This window comes from Magnolia sinica, chromosome 15 (assembly GCF_029962835.1).
Source record: "Magnolia sinica isolate HGM2019 chromosome 15, MsV1, whole genome shotgun sequence".
Lineage (NCBI taxonomy): Eukaryota > Viridiplantae > Streptophyta > Magnoliopsida > Magnoliales > Magnoliaceae > Magnolia > Magnolia sinica.
The window spans coordinates 24,931,153-24,953,847 of NC_080587.1; the positions used below are offsets into that span (position 1 = coordinate 24,931,153).

The 22,695-nt window shown below is 39.4% G+C and overlaps 1 protein-coding gene across 3 annotated transcripts; it reads right to left on the reverse strand.

Moving 5' to 3' along the window:
- Positions 1-430: 430 nt before the first annotated feature.
- On the reverse strand, positions 431-5,850 carry LOC131227769 (glucan endo-1,3-beta-glucosidase-like). Of its 3 annotated transcripts, XM_058223576.1 has the most exons (3): positions 5,225-5,850; positions 4,483-5,123; positions 431-1,548 (listed from the first exon to the last, which is right to left on the reverse strand). In XM_058223576.1, the coding sequence occupies exons 2-3, from the start codon at positions 4,571-4,573 to the stop codon at positions 602-604; spliced, it is 1,038 nt and encodes a 345-aa protein (XP_058079559.1). In that variant the 5' UTR covers positions 4,574-5,123; positions 5,225-5,850; the 3' UTR covers positions 431-601. The 3 variants fall into 3 exon arrangements, with proteins under 3 accessions (XP_058079559.1, XP_058079561.1, XP_058079560.1); XM_058223578.1 differs by lacking the exon at positions 4,483-5,123 and having other exon boundaries at positions 5,237-5,848; XM_058223577.1 differs by lacking the exon at positions 4,483-5,123 and having other exon boundaries at positions 5,225-5,847.
- Positions 5,851-22,695: the final 16,845 nt, after the last annotated feature.

Below are 22,695 nucleotides of genomic sequence, written 5' to 3' on the forward strand. Positions count from 1 at the left end.
ATCGGTGCATCAGCCACCGGGGCTTACTAGGATGCACTTTCACTTCAGGGGATTTCAGCAAAAAGGGTTTTCGTGCCTGCTTTTTGGACAACTCGATGGAAGCAATTTTTGTTAATTCAGCCTTGTAGTGCTTATTTTGTTGACCTATGATGAGTCCGTATTTACAAATATGCATCAAACCACGCAACTCAAACTTGAGTTTAGCTCAAAGCGCTATTTAACAGTCAAACACCCCTACTGTTAAAATCCTTAAATAGACATTGATACACCATCATCTAATGCCCGAGTTTTTAGAGCAAGTAGTTGCTTGTCACGGTATGAGAGCACCTTTGCCCAATAATATATTCTCATGCGGAGTTCTACCTACGTGCTGGGAGTATTAAAATCCCTTAATATACATTGATACAATTGAAGACGAGACTAAGCTAAAACCAAATTCCTTCATTTCCAATGAACCTTTCCATTACATCCATTGAGAACTTGCCACACACAGCTGCCTTTTGTGATAGGCTCCTAACCATGCCTCATCTTATTGAATATTAGAATAATATATATACATATATACCTATAACTATAAATAGCCTCTCTCGACTAAACTCTTTCAAGTGAAACTGATTTCATACACAGGTCGTTTGTCAGGGAAGAAAAGCCCAAAATTCCTTTCCACCTCTTCTCCTTCCTTCTGATTCTCATTGAACATGGCAAACACATAAGTCTCTATGGCCTTCCCAGGCCTCTTTGGAGTTCCCTGTCCAACATGTCGTATCAGATTCGAATTATATGTCCGCGCATTATCGACGGTCGCTACAGTCCCTCCTGCTGAGGGCCACCCACTTTCAGACACAACAATCTCCACCGACGACCCGCTCACCCTCTCCAGAGCAGAGTAAAGAGCATCCACGATTGCATCAAACAGGTTCCGGTAACTCAACGAACCGTCGCGATTGACAGTTGAAGAAGTGAACAATGCATACTGAAGAGGGACTGAATTGGGGTCATTCACATGGCTAAAATAAGGATACACATTAGCCAAAAGTGGGGCTTGATTGCTAACTAGGAACCGTACGATCGGTTCCAAGATTCCGTGGGCCGCGTTTGTGAAGGAGCCATTGGACGGTGGATATGAAGTTTGAAGGACCGTAGTAGCAACGGCTGTAGAAACCTTGATTTGGTCTTGTAGTCCAGCTGATGAGATTGCGGTCTGGATGTTTTGCATGGCAGGTAGGACGAATTGCGCCAAGCTGTTGGGTATTACCTCATTTCCAACTGAAATGTACTTGAATTGGACATCAGGCCAGTAGTTTTGTACGTTGTTTTGGACCCATGAATTAGCGGCTCCGGGGCTGTTTGCCAGATCTTGAAGATTGTCTCTAGGAACGTCTAGGATGACTTGAATGTTGGACCCCCTTAAGGCCTGGAGGGCCGTTGCATTTGGATCGTAGAGTCTCAAACGTCCGATGTTTTTCGATTTGTAAAGATCTACTACTTCTGTTGGTGGAGGTAGATTGTTGGCCTGCATTCCGTAGCAAACTCCAACGGACTGTGCACCTGCATCGTAGGGAAATGATTGAGCAATGGGACTTAAAAAGTGAGGATTGAACATACACCGTTGAAACATTGGTGGGGTCACGGGAGTTTTGAATCAGGCTGATATTTTTCGTGGTTTCAGTTCATCCCAGTAGGATAACTAGGGCTGTACACGAACTGAGTTAGCTCGCTCGACTCGAAAAAACTCGATTCGGCTTGGTTTGAAATTGAGTTCGAGCCGAGTCTAGCTGATTTTTTTAGCTCGAAAAATTTGGAACCGAGTTTGAGCTTGCCTGAGCACGACTTGACTCAGATCGAACCCAACTTGAATTGAACTCGGATCGATCTAGTTTGGTGACTCGGTTACTTTGATATTGATGTTGCTCACTAAGTGTTTGATGAAATAACTCAACGAAGTGTCGGATAGTGTCGAGGAAGGTATGTTTATGAAATAAATATCTATTTTTTCTTGATTTTGATGTTGCCTACAAGGTGTTTGATGAAATACCTATAAAACAGACGCTGTTGTTTTATATACAGTGAGAATTTGAAAGTGCAATTCATGTGTTTGTGAAAATGCTGCACAGGTGAAGTTGGCTCAATCTTAGCTCGAACTCGAGTTGAACTAGCCCAAGCTACTGACTGAATAGAGCCAAGCTGGCCAGTCAGGCTCGAGGACCAACCCAAGCCGAGTTCGAGTTGGAGTTAGCTAGTGGCCGAGCCGAGTCCAATTGTGCCACGCTCGACTTGGTTCGTGTACACCTATAGGAATAACATTCTTAATCAGGATGATATTGTAGGAAAATGCTCAAGCAATAGGATTTACCGATGATTGCATAGATTTTTATAGGCACTTTTCCTTAATTAAACGTGGCTGAAAACCGTGCTTTGGAATACTTTTACTGGCACTTGGATGGACTTTTGCCGGTGATTTTTCAACTTTTCGAGACACTTTTTCAGCGATTACCTACTGGAAGGCACCGGTGAAAGTGGAACAGTCACAAAGATGATTAGTGCCGGTTAATTTTTTGAGCGCTGGCGAAGGTTTTAGCAGCGCTTTTTTAGACATTTACTACCGCTTTTGACCGGACGCGGATTGCGTCCTAACCCCCGCCCGGACGGTACTCCGTCTGGGCAGGGCTCTGTGGGGGCCACCCTGATGCAAGTGTTTTATCCACGCTGTTAATCATTTTTCTCATATCATTTTAAGATATGAACCAAAACATTAAGTAGGTTCACAACTCTAATGGACCACACCAAAGGAAGCTGCAGTGATAATGACAGTCACCGTTGAAACCTTTCTAAGGGCCACCGTGATTGATTTTTACCATACAACCAATTCATAAGGTCATGTAGACGTGGATGAAGTGAAAAATCAAATACCAGCTTAGATCCGAAACTTCTCTAGCTCCCAAGAAGTTTTTAATGGTGTACGTTCAATCCCCAATTTGTGGTCCACTTAAATGCCAGTTTGTTTCTCACTTGATGAGTGGCCAACGCTAATTTTTGCAACGGGACACATGATGAGGGATGAACACACCAGATTGCGCCCACGTGTTCAATGTAAACACGTGTGCTGCGTTTGTTCATGGTGCTTGGACAAGAGGTTTATGGACTCGGAACTCCTTTGGTCTGCCCATATCCATGCCTTCATATATTGATACAGATAGCCGCGGCAGGTTCCTCTACAACGTCTGTATTGAATAAGCTTGTCCTACAATGTCGTATGTGGGGCCCACCGTGATGTCGCGCACACATCCAACCATTCATGAAGTGGGTTACAGAAGAGGGAACAGTTGGGATAGGGACGCTCACCACCAACACATCCAACCGTTATATTTAGGCCATATTGTAACAAGATCCGGCAAAACGGATGTACAGGGTGGATTTCTCACAAACATTGCTGTAGGTCCAACCTAGCTTACTGTCGCAGGAACTCATATGCTCAAAAATGTGTCGGTGAATTTATTAGGTGGTCTACACGTATGAAGAAACGGATGGCTAGAAAAAAATCATTACTAAGCGTGTAGCCTCAATGCCAGTTTGTTTCTCACTTGATGAGTGGCCAACGCTAATTTTTGCAACGGGACACATGATGAGGGATGAACACACCAGATTGCGCCCACGTGTTCAATGTAAACACGTGTGCTGCGTTTGTTCATGGTGCTTGGACAAGAGGTTTATGGACTCGGAACTCCTTTGGTCTGCCCATATCCATGCCTTCATATATTGATACAGATAGCCGCGGCAGGTTCCTCTACAACGTCTGTATTGAATAAGCTTGTCCTACAATGTCGTATGTGGGGCCCACCGTGATGTCGCGCACACATCCAACCATTCATGAAGTGGGTTACAGAAGAGGGAACAGTTGGGATAGGGACGCTCACCACCAACACATCCAACCGTTATATTTGTGAGAAATTCACCCCGCCCATCTGTTTTTAGAGATCTATTTAGGACTTGAGACAAAAAATGAGGCACATCAAACACTCAAATGGGCCACACGAGAGGAAACAGTGGGCATTCGGTGAGCACCGTTGAAACTTTCTTATGGCAGGCGAATTTTATGTTTTTGCACTTCATCCCATTGGGAATGACCTTGTAAACGGTTTGGATATCATATAAACATCAAGATGGAGCCTAGGAAAGTTTCAACGGTGGAAATTTCTTTTCTCAATTTTCCCTCTCGTGTGATCCACCTGAGTTTTTTATCCACTTCATTTTTAGTCGTATATCCTAAAATGAGCTCCCAAAACTTATGGACAGAAGGATTTCTCACATACCTTGCATTGGCCCCCGCCCAGCATCCTTGTGCAGGAACTTCCTGCGAAAGGCTCACCTGTCTTTTGGGTCTCCAGCGAAAACATCACGTTGGACCCTACACGCCGCGTTGCAGAATAATCATATTCTCCGAACCTTGTAGAGAAACGACCTCTAGATAGAAAGGCACGTTACCTGCAATATCCAGGCATGCCATTAGCAGCCCCAAGACAAGCACTGTCGCAACCATGACAAGGCCGCTACTTGTGGCAGATGAAGCAGCCATGGAGACGTGTGATGCATCTTATCATCTGCTCGTGGACCTTTATACATAGGACTGGCAGCATTGATCAAGAACTCAGGTGGGCCCCACATGCCTTCCCGGTCAATCACTCCATTGAAAATCAATTTGCCATCAACAACTCATCGAGAGCCACATGTGGACCGTCTCTTCGTTGAGTCTTTGGACTTTTCTTTTCGTTTTACTTGAAAGAGCCAAATTCATAGGTGGTGTATCTTTCAACCCCCAATTTTCTTCATTTAATCACGTTTTATTTGTTGAAAGGTCCACGAAATTCCAATTTCTATTGAACGACTTCTTGTCTTTGTTTGTAATTTTTTTCTTCACATGGGCCCGGCCACTTCTGTATCTGGACACGTAACTTTAAATCCAGATAACGAACTCGTGGGGTCTAGGCCGCTTGATTAGATACACCTGATGGACCTTTTGATATGGTACCTTTATAAAAAAAAAATCAATCAATCAGGTGGGGAGGTACGGACGCGGCCCTTCGCTGGGCCCACTGCGATGTTTGTGAGAAATCCACCCCGTCCATCTGTTTTGCAAGCTCATTTTAGGATAGACGACCAAAAATGAGATGGATCGAAAGCTCAAGCGAGATACACAAGAGGGAAACTTAGGGAAAGAAATGCTTACTGTGGGACCCACTTGATGGATGTCTAGATCTCGAAACTTGATGATACGTGTAAATATTGTGAGGGTGTAGAGGGGCTCCATCGGAAACTGGTCAGCGATTAGCAAACCCAAGTCCGGAAAACGAACGAATGGTCAGCCATGATCGCCAACTGGAATGGGAGGGCGTTCTCCAGCATGAAATTCAGTTGGGTAGGAGGATTCAAACAACAGCTGCGCCGCGACCACTGCCTGTTGATTAGCGTGATGCTCGATAACACGTAGATCAACGTTCCAGATTATTAGAGCCAGTGCTGCCGTGGACACAAGTAGAGGAGCAAGGAAGAAGAGAATTTTAACTAGCAAAATGACAGCAATCATGTTGTTGACATAGACGAAGGAATGAGAGAGGGAGAGAGGGTTTGGGTATTTGTCAGAAGATAAAAGTGCAACTGTTTGCTTTTCGTGTTTTTTCTCGTGAGAGCAATCGCCATGCATTTCGTGAAGCCACGGGAATGAAGAAAGAAACTCCCTTTTTGGAGCCATCACGCTGCAAAGCAAAAAGGGCCATCCAAAAAGCATTACACTGCATGTAGGTTTGCTATTAGCCACATATGTTACGCACGCGTCCCAGCCTGGAACGTGCGTAGGACATCTGACCTGTGGATAAGGTGGGTTCCTTCATGCACCAATCAACTCACCAGGCGTATCACACTGCACGTTGCTTTCACACTGAGGTAGCCCAGCTGATGAATGTTAATTACCTAACCTCATCATTGCTCCGTGTTGTAGTCGATGTTTTAAGTCGAGTATGTTACAGGGCCTCTCGTTATAATTGACGGATTGTTGGATGTCACATTCGATAGCATCAAACAGTGCTTGATCTCATCGAGATTTTTCTGATTTTTTCCGGTTAGTCACTATACTAATTGGTCATCCTTTTGATGCCATCGATAGTTGTTTGATGCCATCGAAGATCTATTTGATACCATCGAACATGACTCGATGCAATTGGAGAAAGTTGGATTTTCCAGTGTTGTCTCTATACAGTTAGGGTGTTAGTTCAATGCCATTGACATGGTTTCAATGCCATCAAAAGATAAGTCTCAATGGCACTGAAGAATGTTTGATGCCATCGAACTGATCGACGCAGATTTACGCAGAATTACGATTTTGTGGGATTTGTTTTTGAGTTTGCTTGGGATCCTTTTATAGGTTATATATATGGGTGTAAACGGGATTGGGAGCTAGGTACTTCTAGGGTTTTAATTCGTCTAAGGGTTTCAATGGGTGTAGCAAGGGTGAGATTCGAGGTTGTTCGAATTGGGTAAGCTCTTTACTTTATAATTTCTGCTTTCATAGTAATCATCTGTCACTTTGTGCTGTGGTTTTTTCCTAAAAAGGTTTTTCCACGTTAAATCGTTGTGTTCTCTTTGTATTTGCTTCGTGAAATTATATTACATCTCTTGATTCATCTATGTGTGCTTCCTTGGTCCCTCAACAAGTGGTATCAAAGCTATCGTTGGGGCGCAAACTCGAATCTATGAGGAGAAGTATCAATAGCTGAAAATTCAAAGTATGACATAGAAAAGTACTAGGTAAAAACAACTTTGGATTATAGAAGATTAAGATGATTAGTTTATTAACTCAACAAGGGCTTGATGAGGCTCTTGAGGACCGACGTGCTTCTATATATGGATGATGATGAATGTAAGACTATAGATAAGAAAGTTAAATCCTCAATCTAATTATGTTTTATGGATGTGGTTCTCTACAATGTCACAAGGGAGAAAACTGCAGCGGCGTCGTGGGTGAAATTAGAGGACGTTTACTTTAAGAAGTCCCTTGAAAATCGCCTATACTTGAAGTTGTAGTTGTTTAACTTCAGAATGGTAGAGGGTAGAGATGTAGAGACTCACTTCAGTAATTTTAATAAGATGATCTGCAAATTGCTGGATATGGAGGTAGTTGTCGATGAAGAAGATCAGGTATGTATCTTGGTGAATTCTCTCCCTGCTTTGTATGAGTCTTTTAAAGACTCCTTGTGCACTGGTAACACGACTCTTAGTGTCAATACCATTATCTCATCCCTTAAGGGAAAAGCGATGAGAAAGAAGAACGGTAACATTAGGGCTTCTTCCAATGCACTGCTTATGAGAGCCAGGAATATTGAACGAGATACAGGACATTCTCGGTCAAGATCCAAATCCAAAGGCAAGGGCAACTTAAAGTGCTGGAAATGTGGGATGGCTAGGCACATCAAGAAGGATTGTATGAATCCTAAAGCGAAGAAAGAAAACACAGAGGCTTCTTTCAGGGAGGTCAACACTGCCACGTCTGATGAAAAGACATGCACAAATGATGTGTTGTCAGTGTCTATGATTGGACACTTGTATGATGATCATAGAAATGAGTGAATTTTTGACACAGGGACATCATATCATAGACTACTCATCGAAGTTGGTTTGCTAGTTACAGGGAGTGTGATGGTGGATAGGTGTTTATGGGTAATGATAATGCCTGTAACGTTGTGGCTATTGGTACGGTGTGCATCAAGATGTTTGATAAGATGGAGCGTACCTTGACTAATGTCAGGCACGTTCTTGAAATGAAGAAGCATTTGATTTCTCTGGGTGTACTTGAGGCAATAGGGTGCAGCTTCACCGGTTTTAATGGTGTCCTTAAAGTTTTAAAGGGAGCACTCATGGTTATGAGAAAACAAAGGTAAGGAATCTTTACAAGTTGATCGGGAATATTCAATTGGTGGAGCGGCAACGATTGTTGTAGATTCCACGTCTACACGTATGTGGCATGCTCATCTGGGCCACATGAGCGAGCGAGGCATGAAGGTACTTTTCGATCATTGTTTAATTTCATTTTTTAAGGATTCTGATTTAAATATATGTGAGCATTATTTATATGGTAAATAATTTACGTTATCTTTTAACTCTGGTAAACATGTATGTAAGGGAGTTCTTGATTATGTACACTTTGATGTATGGGGGCTATTGGCCATGGTTTCCGCGGGAGGGTTATCATGGTTTGTCACATTCATTGATGAATACTCCCCGAAAGTTTGGATTTATTTCATAAAACATAAATTTGAGGTTTTTATTAATTTTAAACAATGGAAAGCCATGGTGGAAAAACAGACATGGTGAAAAATAAAGATTTTAAAGACTGATAATGGTGGTGAATTTACTTCAAATAAATTTAATGAATATTGCATATATAAATGGATCATAGGTACAACATGGTGTGCCACACACCCGAGTAAAATGGTGTGACTAAGCTCATGAATTAGACTCTCTTGGAGAGGACCCGAAGCATGATTAGTAATGCCAATTTGGGCAAGGACCTATGGAGTGAGGCAATTAACATAACCTTTTATTTGGTGAATTGGTCCTCTTCTACGACAATCAATTGTAAGATTTCAGAGAAAGTATGGAGTGGTCATAAGGTTGATTACTCAGATTTGCACATATTTGGTTGTGAGGCTCACTCTCATGTACCGTTAGTTGAGAGAGATAAGCTATACTAAAGAGCCAAAAAGTACATTTCTGTTGGCTATGGTGTTGATGTAAAATGTTATAGATTATATGATAAGGTCACATGATAAATCATCATTAGTCATGATGTCAGATTTGACGAAAGCTCCCAATTCGGCAAGAATAATCATAAGGAACAAAAGGAACCAGAAAGGTTGGTTATAAATATTCAGATTAACATAGGTGATACTTAGGTAGAGATAGATATGTAAATAAAGATACAAGAAGAGGTGGAGTAGCCACCTAGGAGAAATTTCCCGCGAGATCATAGGTTATCGGCAAGATACAAGGACGATTCTAATATCGCATATACCCTCATTACAGATGAGAGTGACCCGTCTACTATTCAGGAGGCTCTTATGAGCCTGATGCAGAAAATTTAAAGGCGGCAATGGATGGTGAGATGTACTCTTTGTACAAAAACAACACATAGGAGTTAGTGAAGCTTTCAGTGGGCTAAAAAGCGATCAGATGTAACTAGTCATTCAAAAGGAAACATGATAGATACAAAGTGACGTTGATAGCAAAGGGATAGGCTTAAAGAGAAGGTATTAACTTCATAGAAATATTCGCATTGGTTGTAAAACAACTGTCTATCAGATTTTTGTTGGTGTCAGTTGCCCAATACGATCTCGAACTGGAACAGATGGACATGAAGATTGCATTCTTACACAGGGAATTAGAAGAGTAGATTTACATGAAGCAACCAGAACGCTACGAAGTTAAAGGGGTAGAGAACAAGGTTTCCAAGTTAATGAGGTCAATGTACGGCCTTAAACAATTGACTAGGCAGTGGTATAAAAAGTTTGAATCTTCCATGTTGAATCAGAAATTTACTAAGAGTGAATATGATCACTGTGTTTATTACAAGACACTGAGTGATGCAAAGTTCATTATCCTAGTATTGTGTATTGATGATATGTTGATTGGCAGTCATGACATTTTTGATATTGATGTACTGAAGACTTAGTTATCTAATACATTTGAAAAGAATTATCTAGGGGCTGCAAAGAGAGTTCTTGGCATAGACATTCATAGATACAGGAAGAGAAGCAGGCTTTAGTTATCTCAGGTAGAATACCTTGAGAAGGTGCTGATCAAGTATGAGATAGACAAGGCAAAGCCGGTGAGCATTTCCCACGTAGCTCACTTCAAGCTTTCCTTGCGAAATGTCCTAAATCAAATGAGAAAAAAATAGGATATGTCTCATGTGCCTTATTCGAATGCCATTTGCAGTTTAATGTATGTTATCGTTTGTATGAGACCAGATATTGCACAGGCAATCGGTGTTGTGAGCAGATACATGTCAAACCCTAGTAAGCAACATTGGGAAGTAGTGAAATAGCTACTTTGATACATTCAAGGTACAAAAGACTTTGTCTTAACTTTTAAGAAGACAGGGACAAAGTTAGTTGGGTGTGTGGATTCAGACTACGTAGGCATTGTGATTTCCGGAAAGTCGACTACAGGTTACTCATTTGTACTAGCGGGTGGAGCAATCGGTTGGATGTCAAAGCTTCAGTCTGTGGTGGCTCTTTTCACGATCAAAGCTGAGTATATGGCATGACAGAGGCATTCAAGGAAGGCGTCTGGTTGAGAGGGATGATAAATCAGTTGGGGCTTCAGTAGGAAGCCGTGCCGTTAATTGTGACAACGAGAGCGCTATCAATTTGGGTAAGAACTCTTTTTTATCATTTTTGTACTAAACACATTAATGTTTGTCACCATTTTATCCGATAGGTTCTTGAAGAAAGAGGCATTACTCTGGAAAAGATTCACACTAGCGTGAATTTGACAGATATACTCACCAAGGTGGTTCCTACGGAGAAGTTAAAGTTCTATACGAGTTCTCTGGGCTTGGCGAAGGCGTAAAAGGAGGATGGAGTGTGCATGAGAAGAAATGATAGAATTATGATACGAGGCAGAGATGAGTGAAGAGGACAAGAAGCTACATGCTTGATTATTGAAGACGTGGAGATTGTTGTAATAGATTCTTAAATCGAGTCTGTTACAAGGCATGTTGATGTAATCAATAGACTGTTCGATGTCACCTTCGATGGAATCGAACAATGCTCAATCCCATCGAGATTTTTTCTGATTTTCTCTAGTTGGTCGCTGGGCTAACCGAGCATCTTTTTTATGCCATCGGTAACTATTTAATGCCACTAAAGATCTGTTCGATGCTATCGAACATGGCTCGATGCAATCAGAGAAAGTAGAATTTTCTAGTGTTGTCTCTGAATAGTTAAGGTATTAGTTCGATGTCATCATCATGGCTTCGATGCCATCGAAGGACAAGTCTTGATGACATCAAAGGATGTTCGATGCCACCAAACTGATCGGTGTAGATTTATGCGGAACCTTGATTTTGTGTGATTTATTTCTGATTTTTCTTGGGATCCTTTTATAGGCTATATATATGAGTGTAAGCGGGATTAGGAGGTACTTCTAGGGTTTCTAATTCATCCAAGGGTTTCAAAGGGTTTAGCAAGGGTGAGATTTGAGGTTGTTCGAATCGGGTAAGCTCTTTACTTTGTAATTTCTGCTTTCATAGTGATCATATGTAGTTTTGTGCCATGGTTTTTTTCCGAAAGGGTTTTTCCATGTTAAATCGTTGTGTTCTCTGTGTTTGCTTGGTGAAATTGTATTACATCTTTTGATTCATCTCTGTGTGCTTTCGTAGTCCCTCAACAAGCATATTCATGGTGAGAACACCCTTGCGTAGGACTTCGCTGCCCTAACATGGACGTGACTTGCCTGTGGGGTCGGGTTGACTAGCGACGGTGCTATGTGGGCCCTATTATGATGCATTTGTTTTATCTATGCCCTCCATCCATTTTGGATCATTATTATAGAGCACTAGCCAAGAAAATTAGGAGAATCCATATCTCAGATGGACCAAACAACGGGAAAATAGTGGTGATTGATCGCTCACCATTAAAAACTTCCTAGGGCTTGCTATAATGTTTATTTTCATACAACTTTTTGGTAAGGTCATACAGACTTGGATGAAGGGAAAACATAAATATCAGCTTGATCAAAAACTTTTGTAGACCCCCAAGAAGTTTTTTAATGGTGGGTATTCAATCACTACTATTTCTTGTGATGTGGTCCACTGACATTTGGATTTGCCACATTTTTGGGCTCATGCCCTGACAAAAATGGTTTTTACCCTGACAATAAAAAAATTGAAATCGATTACTTCTTTATAGAAATGTGAAGTTTTTATTGTTAGGGTAACAAACCATTTTTTATATTTATAACTTGTTATACTTTCTAAGAATTTGTTAATTTCCTCATCAGGGACATTTATTTTTGATTGAAGGAGTTCGATGTAGATTTTTAATTATTTTACTTCTTCTTTTAGTTAACTAATTTCCCTTTAAAGATTACTTAAAGATGGAGGTTTTTTGTTTACTCCAAAAATTTAATTTTTTATTAGTACATCTTGTAAACTAAATTGATTTGGAGTTTTAGAAGGATTTTTTATTTTGTATGTTATTGGACTGTTGATCTTGTTCCAATAAATATTTTAAATATTTATTTTGTTGTTCTTATTAGGAATTTGATCAATCATGTCTGAAATTAATTTTCATCTATAGTAATTGTCAAAAGAGATGGAGAAGAGGATGATGAATTTTCTTTTTCTTCGATCATAGAATTATGACAAGAGCAAGTGTATATATTTTGTTCTAATTCAGAAGATGAAGAATTTTGTTCTTCATCATTCTGAATTTCTATAACTTTCCTTCTTGTATCTTTTGTAAAGCATTGGTTTACAAAGTGGTTAGGTTTTCCACATTTAAAATAAGTTTTTGTTTGTTTTGTTGACTTATAACGGAGTTTTGATTTTGATGCTCTTTTACATTTGTTTGTTTTGAATAGTTTTTCATGTATATAATATTTATTTTTAATACAAAAAGAATGATGATGTTTATTTGGTTTAACTTGGGAAACATCATGCCTAAATTGCTAACAAAAATCTCCTAACTCATATTTATGACTATGATGTTCCTTTCTTAATTGAGCTTTCAATTTCATATTTGTACATAGATTTAATCCTGTATGATTTATTATTTGAATTAATTCACCATAAGTATATCGATTATAATTTAAGTTGCCACTATTTTGATTTCGCATATAATTTTTTTTTCATCTTTTTTGCAAATAGTGGTGGTAAACCAGATATGAATTTTCTTTCAAAAATGTATCGTCATAAGAAGTGATTCGATACACATGTGATAATAATACGTCTTTAAACCATCTGAAATTGCTTAGGGTTTTACATTTTAGATTCATCAATTTTTCATTATGCTTTTTTGATATATCATTTATTTTCCCCACAAAGTTTTGAAGGATTGTTAAAACCAGGGTTAAAACTTGATCTCCTATTTGGTGTCCTCTTTCATCTAGAATAAGTTCTCCAATGGAGTTTAGTTTTACAGCATTCATGATTCCTTCCTTCTGGGCATGAGAAATGAAATCATGCCACCAACTGTGAAGTTAGCTAGTAAATCCGGCAACAATAGCACAAGTAATTTCTTCATCACTATGCATTTTGCATTGCACATGCAAGTTGGTATACCAACATATGATTACACATTTGAATTATTTGATATTCAGAAAGTCCATTAAGATTCCACTCATACACTTGATTTTCTTCATAATGAATTCTTGAAAGATCTCTATTATCTTTAAATTGGAGATCAACTGGAGTTGGTCTTTTATATAATTTTTTGATCATGCAAACATTAATTTGTTTATTTCCGGATTTTGATTAGTATCTTCAGATTCTGAATGTTGGGTTTTAATCTTTTTCAAAGTCTAACTCAGACAATTGATTGATTGTATTTATTTAAGTTGTGTTTTTAGTTAAAGTTGTATTTTTCATTCTCTTTGTTAATTCTTCCATAAATTCTGGAGATATTTGTAGACTGGGGGTCGAAACATTGCTTTTGGGGCATATTTTGGAATGAACATTGGGAGTTTCTTATTTGTATTTGATGAAGAAGGTTGACTTGATTGAGAGTCTTGAGTTTTTTGAAATTCTTCATTTTTGTATTCTACTTGTTTTCCTATATGATGTAGGGAAATATTAGTATAATTATTTTGTCCAATAATGTGTGAAAAGTCTTTTGAGTGACTGGCTGCACATTTTTGAACTGTGCTACGTCCTTTACAAGACTAACCATAATTTTCATATATTTGATTGATTTGAATAGGAGTAAAAGTTGAGAAATTTTCACCTCTAGTAGTTTCCCATTCTTGAATCTTTTTATGTATCATTAAAATGTTGTAAGATCATTATCTAGGGAAGAAGGATGAAACCAATCGAAAAAGAGAATATTTTTTTGATGAGTTTCCATATCTTTAAACCATTGGGTTTTGAGATTTGTCCTCTTTTGAGTACTAAAATTTGTAAATGACGAAGGGAAGGACGTGTTGAGGTTGAGCACTATCTTCTTCAGAGGGATAACTACTCTGAATCCATGAAGCTTCTCTAGACTCCTTAGAGAGATACCTTGAATCCACGAGGCAAAGAAGAAAATAAAAATAATTTCTAGAAATTCCAAAATAATTGATTCATCCTAAAAAAACGAGTTTACAACCCTTTATATGATGTTATGAACCCTATGGAGAAGTTTCAGAATCAAATTACAACCAAAACTCCCAGAAATTGTGAAACTTATTATTTATTGATGTTCATGATTTCCACTAGACCTCATGGATTTCAGCCAAAAATAGTAAGTGTCCCATTTGGCTCAACCATGCTATTCTCCTAATTATTCTAAGCACTTTTCATGTTGGACGCAACTCCTAAAGTCCAATGGATGAAGAGTTATAATCAAACTAAGACTCACTATAAATAGTAAAAACAAAAACAAAATGGAAATTCGACCATTGATCTGATGAAATTTCATAAATTTGGCATGCGCAACCCATCATGGTTTGGTTGGGTGGCTAAAGTAGCTCATCCTACCCCAAAATCATATATGACACGTCAGATAACTCATTCCGGTTTGCAAGATACGCCCGTTTTTAGTTCTAACGGTGCGGATCACTTCCGCCTTTGATCGGGCCTTTTCTGGTCCATCTTGGCCATGAAATTGTACGTGACCTGCTCTACATTAGCAAAGAACCATGTTTTTAAAGAATGTGTTTTTAAATCCCGCCTCAATAAAATTTTATCAATCATAAATTCATTTTGTATTATTACATTGATTTGAAAACATGTTCCAAAATCATTTTCTATAGGATTATAGGAATATGGAGAATCTAGTGTTTTATAGGTTGCATATGAAATATCGGAGGGGAAGGGATCAGACATCCTCGATGATGAGGGTTCAGAGGGTTTTTGGATAGGTTTATTTTGTTATACGAAAATAATTTCAACTGATCCATTGAGATTTGTAATTATGGGATCATACTCTTTTAGGTCCTGTAAAAGCAAGCTTAAGCCCAACTTTTACCCCCACCATATATATATATATATATATATATATATATATATATATATATATGGGAATGGTACTATGAGGTCGACCTCATGAGAACTTGCCATTACATCGAGCTGCCTAGGCCCTAGCATGATGTGTGTTGAACATCTACCCTATCAGTTAGATGGACCTTTCCATGGTGGGCCATAGGCTTAAAACATTCATAATCATTTATTGGGCCATGGGCTTAAAACATTTATAATCATTTATTGGGCCACTGGCTTAAAACATTCATAATCCATGTATTGGGTGGGCCACACCATATACAACAGTTGAGAGGGGATACCCTCCCATTAATGTGGTTCACAAATCCAACCCATCCATTGTGTGTGTCCCATTTAGATGAGGGGTTAGGCCAAGTTTTAGCCCCATCCAAAACTCAGGTGAGCCCCACCAAGTGCTTTTATACCTTTTAGGCATGTCTTTATAAGGTTTTAGATGGTATGGTCCACCTGAGTTCTGTATACGGCTGATCTTTTGGATATCCCATAATCTAAAGGAGACCCATCAAATGCACGGTGTTGATGTTTGGCACAAATCATAGTGGGGCCCACACAACTTGACCTCATGGGAAGTTCCCATAAGGTCAATTGCACAGGGAAACCGTACTATGCAGGTCGAGCATATATATGCAACATTAGGAAAATTGACCATACTCGCCTCGAAGTTTGGGCAAATTACGTAGAAAGCTACGTCATTCCATATATCCTTAGAAGGGCCTTTTGACATCTTTTGGAGATTGTTTCGGACGAAAATGCCCCTGACCTTGGTTCAAGACTTGTACGGTCCTGGAGTGAAGTAGAAGTCACCTGCTGTTGCAACGCCCGAGAAAGTGACGAATCGGCTACTCCCCGGGGCACCAGCCAATGGCTGGTGTTCGGTGGTCAGTGGCCCCCATCACCACGTATTTGTTTCATCCATGCCGTCCATATATTTTTCCAGATCATTTTATGGTAGGAGTCCAAAAACGAGCGATACTCCAAATAGAAAGTGGACCACTTCACAGGAAACAATGATGAATGAACGTCGTGGACCATGAAAATGATCCCTCTCATTTCTTGGATCAAGATCTAAAATGACCTGTCAAAATAGATGAACGATCGTGCCTTTCATTGTAAAAACAGATGAACGTAATGGATATAACACATACGTCATGGTTGGGCCCATGGCTGGTTACAAGGGGAGTAGCCAATCTGTTATCCCCCAGAATATACGAAAGAATATATGAGACTTAGAAGGGCCGAATGTAGCCTTTCACATGCACCATTTACAGACCTTCTTCTTCTTCTTTTGTTTTCATAGGAAAGCGAAGATCCAGGGACCAACTGCCAGAGAGGGACGTTGTTTGTCCTTGTTTGAAATCCTCTTCCACTATGAGGTCTGTATATTTTTTTTGGTTCTAGGCATTTTGATAAGGTAAAGGAAGATTAGAGTCAAGAAGCTTCTTGTCACGTGAAGGGAGCTTACTGTAGGGCACACCGCGATCAAACGTACACCATTGATAGTTTCCTTAGTAGCAAATCATGACTTTACGTTTTCAAACCTTCCACCCTCCAAGAAATCAAACCTTGACCACCTTCAGTGACAACCATGACCCTTCACGTATTCAAAGCCTTGACCCAGACGAAGCATCGGGGTACCGGGTTCCCATGCACATTGGATCTTGGTTGTCATGTTATAAGGATCGTGCTTTCTAGGTTGCCTCGCTCATTAACCACGACCCCTATAACATAACAACCATGATCCATGACAACTAAACATATAACATGACAACCATGACCCATATGTTCTTTTCCAAATCTATAAAGTTTGCGCCGTTTATTTCTAAGTTGCCTCACTCATTAATATTCTGACAAAAAGGGGGAGAATTTTGGTGGCATGCTTAATATATGGGCACTGTGGTATTGTAACACCCCGTACTTTTCAGTACTCGGGTGTTAACATATAACCAAGATTTAGGATAAATGCAAACCTAGCTTAGTGAACATTCACGTGCATCCTAGTTTAAATCTAACCATCGAAAGTGATCCTCATCCGCATAACAAACCACCTAGTAGTCAAATGAAATATAGTAAGTATATTATCTTATCTATTTATTATATTATAAATTTTACACAAATGTGAATCAAAATAATTATGAACGTATTTGGTAATTTATTTATCATATGAATAATGTATGAAAATGTGTTGTAGTAGAGTGATATGTATATAACTAACGTATATAAAAATATTATGAAAATAATATTGTATTAAATAAACATAATGAATAATGGCTTTACAATATATAGTTGAATTATAAGTATTAAGGTAGTATTAAATATCTTTTATAAGTATGTATAAAAAAATCATTAGATACTTTAATGAAATTTTATATTTAACAATATTATTAAATACAAATATAATTTTAATTAAATATGATATTGTATATTATGAATTATGTATATTAATGAATGTGTGAAGAGTATCATGTAATTAGTGGTATGTTAATATTAAAATTATATTTATATATATTTAGGAGATTTTAAATATTGTAATTATAAGTAATATATAAAAATAATAAAAATTATATTAATATTAGTATCGGTTAGTAATATATGATGAAAGCCTTATAAATGTCTCATTAAGATCTTTTAACCATTCATGTCCATCTTCAGAATCATCCGACCACTAGATTGTCGAGAAACCCACCACCACGACCTAAATCAAGTTGTGGGCCCCACCTAGACCTGAGATCTGCCTGATTTTTGGGTCAAAAGACCTGACTGACGCTTTCAAGGAGAATGGACGGTGTGGATTTCTCCCGAACATTACCACGGGGCCCACATTAGGGTGAGTGTGCACCAGTGCTAAAGCACCTGCGATGCGCTGGATGATCCAGCTCAGTCAAATGGGTCTGACCCGTGTTCTCCTACAATAGGAAAGGATTCCCTTTCCGTTTGTTTTCTTCCAGTGAACAGATTGATGTCCGTTTGTTTCAATGGTGGCTCACCAGGGGGACCCACCTTCATGATCTGAACCTTCCATCCGGTCTGGACGATCCTTCTGACCAAACCCTAGGTGATTTTACTCGTGGCTGCATGCACGTATGAACACAAGCTCAGGCACATCCAGTTTATGGAAAACCAATTTTTCTAAAAACAAAAACCTTCCGTTTCTCTTGTTGCTGCCAGACGGGCGATCCATGTGAGGATATTTACTCTAATCACAGCTCTCCTCCTTGGACAAATCCAAGCCATCTACATGGGATAGGGTTTCCGCCCACAACAAACCAAAACCTGGACGGTTTCGGCCTTGCAAGCGGTTTCCATCAGAGCAAATTCGAGCCACCTGTTACTGATTTGACGGTGCTGGGACGTTAGGGTTAGCAAATAAAATGGGATGGATCGAGCAACAGGAGCTCGCCCTCCATTCTTGCAACTGTATAAGGAAAAATCGGTCGCAACCTCCCAAACCCGGACCCACCGACCTTATCACCTCCAACCTTCGAAAAAGCTCACCTATAAGCTTCATAGGGCCAGAACGGACCGTCTTGAAGGGTCGGATTGGAGGTAGGAGTAGAGAGGGAGAGTCCGCCATTAACGGCTGAGCCTTCTTCCCCATTCACCTGCAGCTCGAACTGAGCCAAGTCCAGGCCGAGCCTGAGTCAGGCCAGGCTGGCGTTCCTTGCTGGGCATTTCCAGTAGCAGGAAAGAGAAGAAAAGAAGAAGGAAGAAACAGAGATGAGTGAGAGGAAAGAGAGAAAACGAGGAAGAGAAGCAGGGCGAGTTTCACCGCTGCCTACTCGAATCGGCTCGACTGAGTTGAGACAACGGTCCAGTTCATTGCTGGACATCCCTCGAGGAGAAAGGGAAGAAGAGAAGCAGAAAGAAAGGAAAGACAGAGAAATGAGAGAGTGAGGAGGGGTGCACAGTCGCACCAACTCGAACGAGCCATGGACCGAGTCCGATCCAAGTCCGTTGGATCTGGGTCACATCTGAGTCGAGCCTAAACACTGTGGGCTGCTGCTAGTCTAGGCCATGCTGAGATTTCAGCAAAGAAAGAAGAGGAAGAAAGAGAAGAAGGAGAGAGTTGGGGCTGCTGCGCATTCAAGTTGCACCGAGTCGAGCTGACTCGGTTTGAGTCATGCCCCTGGGAAAACCCAAACCCGGTCTGGTCGTAAAAACAGGTCAGGGAAAAGAAGGAAAGAAAGAAAAGAAAGGAAGGAAAGAAAGAAAAGAAAGGAAGGAAAAGAAGAAAGAAAGAACGAAGGAGAGAGAGAGAGAGAGAGAGAGAGAGAGAGAGAGAGAGTAGATGGTGGTTGTGTTGAGTCGAGTCAACTCTAACTCGACTCGAACGAGCCAACTAGGTGAGTCAACCTGTTTCCCCAATCCAGATTTGTTTCAATGCATCATTATCATTGTTAACAATGTTATTATTAGTATTGTTAATATTACCAACGATTAACCGCTAGTAGGATATTTAGGATAAAACTAGTTATGATAAACAAATTTCAATTATTAAATCATAGTGTTTCATTTATCATTCTTAAACCTTTGTTAATGATAGTGGATTGCACTAAATGATGTCATCATAATGACTATTAACAAATACTAATTATAATATTAACATTGATAAATATTTCATAATTGTTAGATTAACTCTAAAATTAATAATACACCAAGTAGGGTTCAAACCCTAAGAAACCTAGCCTAGACCTAAACTCTAGGATAAAATCCTAAAGCTAAGTAATCTAAACTCTAGGTCAATACCCTGGACATAGATAGTGTGTTAGGTTTGAGTTAATTATAGAACTTCATAACTCATGGTATATCACAGTGTCTAGTATCATGGCTAGATTCACTATTATTGACTATTAGCATTTGAAAATACTTATCATGGGATTAGTATAATACTTGTTAATGTAATTAGTCCTTATTGTATATTCTACTAATATTACCTATATTATCCAAGAGATTATTAGTCATTATAAAAATATTAGATAATGTCGGTATGTGCAAATATGAACTTATGAAAATATGGATGGAACTCCTATCATGAATAGTATTTGGCCCACGGTACAATAATAATAATAATAATAATATTAATATTAATATTAATAATAATCTTGGATTCAAATCCTAGGATCTAAGCATTTAACTAAACCCTGGGATGGAACCCTAATTCTATATTAAAACCCTAAGATAAGTAAATTCAAAACCCTAGACCATGATCTTAAACCTAGGTAGTACATAGAATGTGGCTCTAATGGTACAAGTTCATGAATTGTGTTAGGATTCAATTCTAAAGGCGCAAGCACTTTGCGACGCTAGTAGGCGATCCCACGTATAAGGTGATGATTCTTCCCCTTGAGCTTTCCATCTTCTCATTAGTTTAAGTTATAGTTTTTATTAAAAATTATAATTGATCTCTCTCTTATAATCACATGTGTTAGCTGATGGAAATTGAATTGCTATATTACCTGCTTAATGTTCATCCTGTATATTTGTTCATACTTGTGGATTATTTGTGTATTGCTTATGGACTTTAAACTAGAACATTAGTGGGAAACCCCCACCTATAAATATACACCTATACTTGGGATATAACCCGACTAGTTGTGATTAAAATGAACCTTCGACTTAGTAGTTATTGAGTGGTGGTCTAAATGGATCATTAATGTGGGCCTACCATACAGAGCTGTTGTGTCCAATAGTTTTCAAGGATGCTCTTTTATTGCATGGTTTTGATACTCGCCCTATGAGGCCTATTTTGATAATTGCCCTATGTGGCTTGTTTGATATCGCCCTATGTGGCTTTGTTCTGGTATTTTTCCTATATGGGTTTGATGTTTTATACCGTGCAACCATGCGATGGTAAGCCCCATATACTGTAATATGATTGGCCACTAGTCGACAGGTTTCCATTAAACATCCCAAGATGGTAGTCTCATGGGCTGGGGATGGTAGTCATGAGATACTATGCCCGAGCCGACGGCTTACACTGGGCCCTGCGCTCCCCGTAGTGACCGTGAGCTTATTCAAAAATGGCTGATTGCAATTGGACTAATAACGGGCTGGCAAATCATGCACGCATAGCATACTACGACGGCTTGGATCATTATGCCCATACGATTACGCCGCGTGTTGCGCTAATGACCAGCCGATCGATTTATGATGATGACTTGGTTCTTTATGCCTATATGATTACGCCGCGTGTTACGCTGATGACCAGTCACATCCTTGGGTGACGACCCCATTGCCTGTCTCGATGTTTTTCCTGGGGCACATACCGTCCGGATGTTTTTCCCGGGTCTATGATTGCATTCATGCATCCATGCATCTAATAAGACTGCATTTACTCTGTTTTGGTTGTCTGGATGTTTTATACTATTTCTTACCTAATGCGGCGTTGTGTAATCTTGAGGGGAATTCACACTGAGTTGGCCACTCATCCATCAAATATACAACCGTACAGGTAATACAGGTAGCTTAAGTAATATGCTTGTTCGGACTTGATGAGGAGTATGGTACGATCGCCATGGATGCATGACTGTATTTGCTTAGAGGAGCTGCGTGATCTCGTGGCTTATGTTTATATGCTTTCTGTTATTCTTCATGTATTAAAATATGTAAATCTTGTACTTGTTTAAATTCAGAGATATTGGTTTGTATAAGTCATTATGAGCAGCTTCTTGTATATTTGAACGATAATGAAATTTTCCTTTATGTTCATGACCCATATGTTCTTTTCCAAATCTATAAAGTTTGCGCCGTTTATTTCTAAGTTGCCTCACTCATTAATATTCAAGATAAATGTCTTCATCCCTCATTATCTTCCGCTTAATTCCGGGTGTTCTTTTTACAACCACTATCCATGCAAAACAGTAACTTCAAGTTTCTTCCACTACCCTTCCCTTTAGATTCAGCGAGACCTTTCCAAACGCAAACCATGAGGCATGTAACATGACAATCATGACCCACATAACATTATAACCACGAGCTATGTGACATGGGACTACTTCCCTTCCAACCACGACCCATATAACATGACAACCACGACCCATTAATCATGACAACCATGACCCATAATCACATTTACAATACGAAGAACATTCCTGTTCAACGGGCATCCAGCGAGTAGAAAAACTTTGCCTAGAATGTCTTGTTTTAGCCTGATCAAAAACTTTGCTGAGAAGGTCAGGCTTAAAGAAGACATTATTGACAGTGTTTCACCTCGCTGGGTCCCGTTGAAGAGAACTATTCTTCCTACTGTCGTGAGTATGGTCGTGCTTGTCATGTTATAGAGGTCGTGGTTTTGCAGTTATATGGGTCATGGCCAGAAGGAAAATAATCTCATGTTGCAAAAGTCGTGGTTGTCATGTTATAGCGGCCGTGGTTGTCATACGGTGTGGATCGTGGTTGTGTGCAATTTGGGAGAATGAAATTAAAAACCACGACCCAAAGGCATTAGT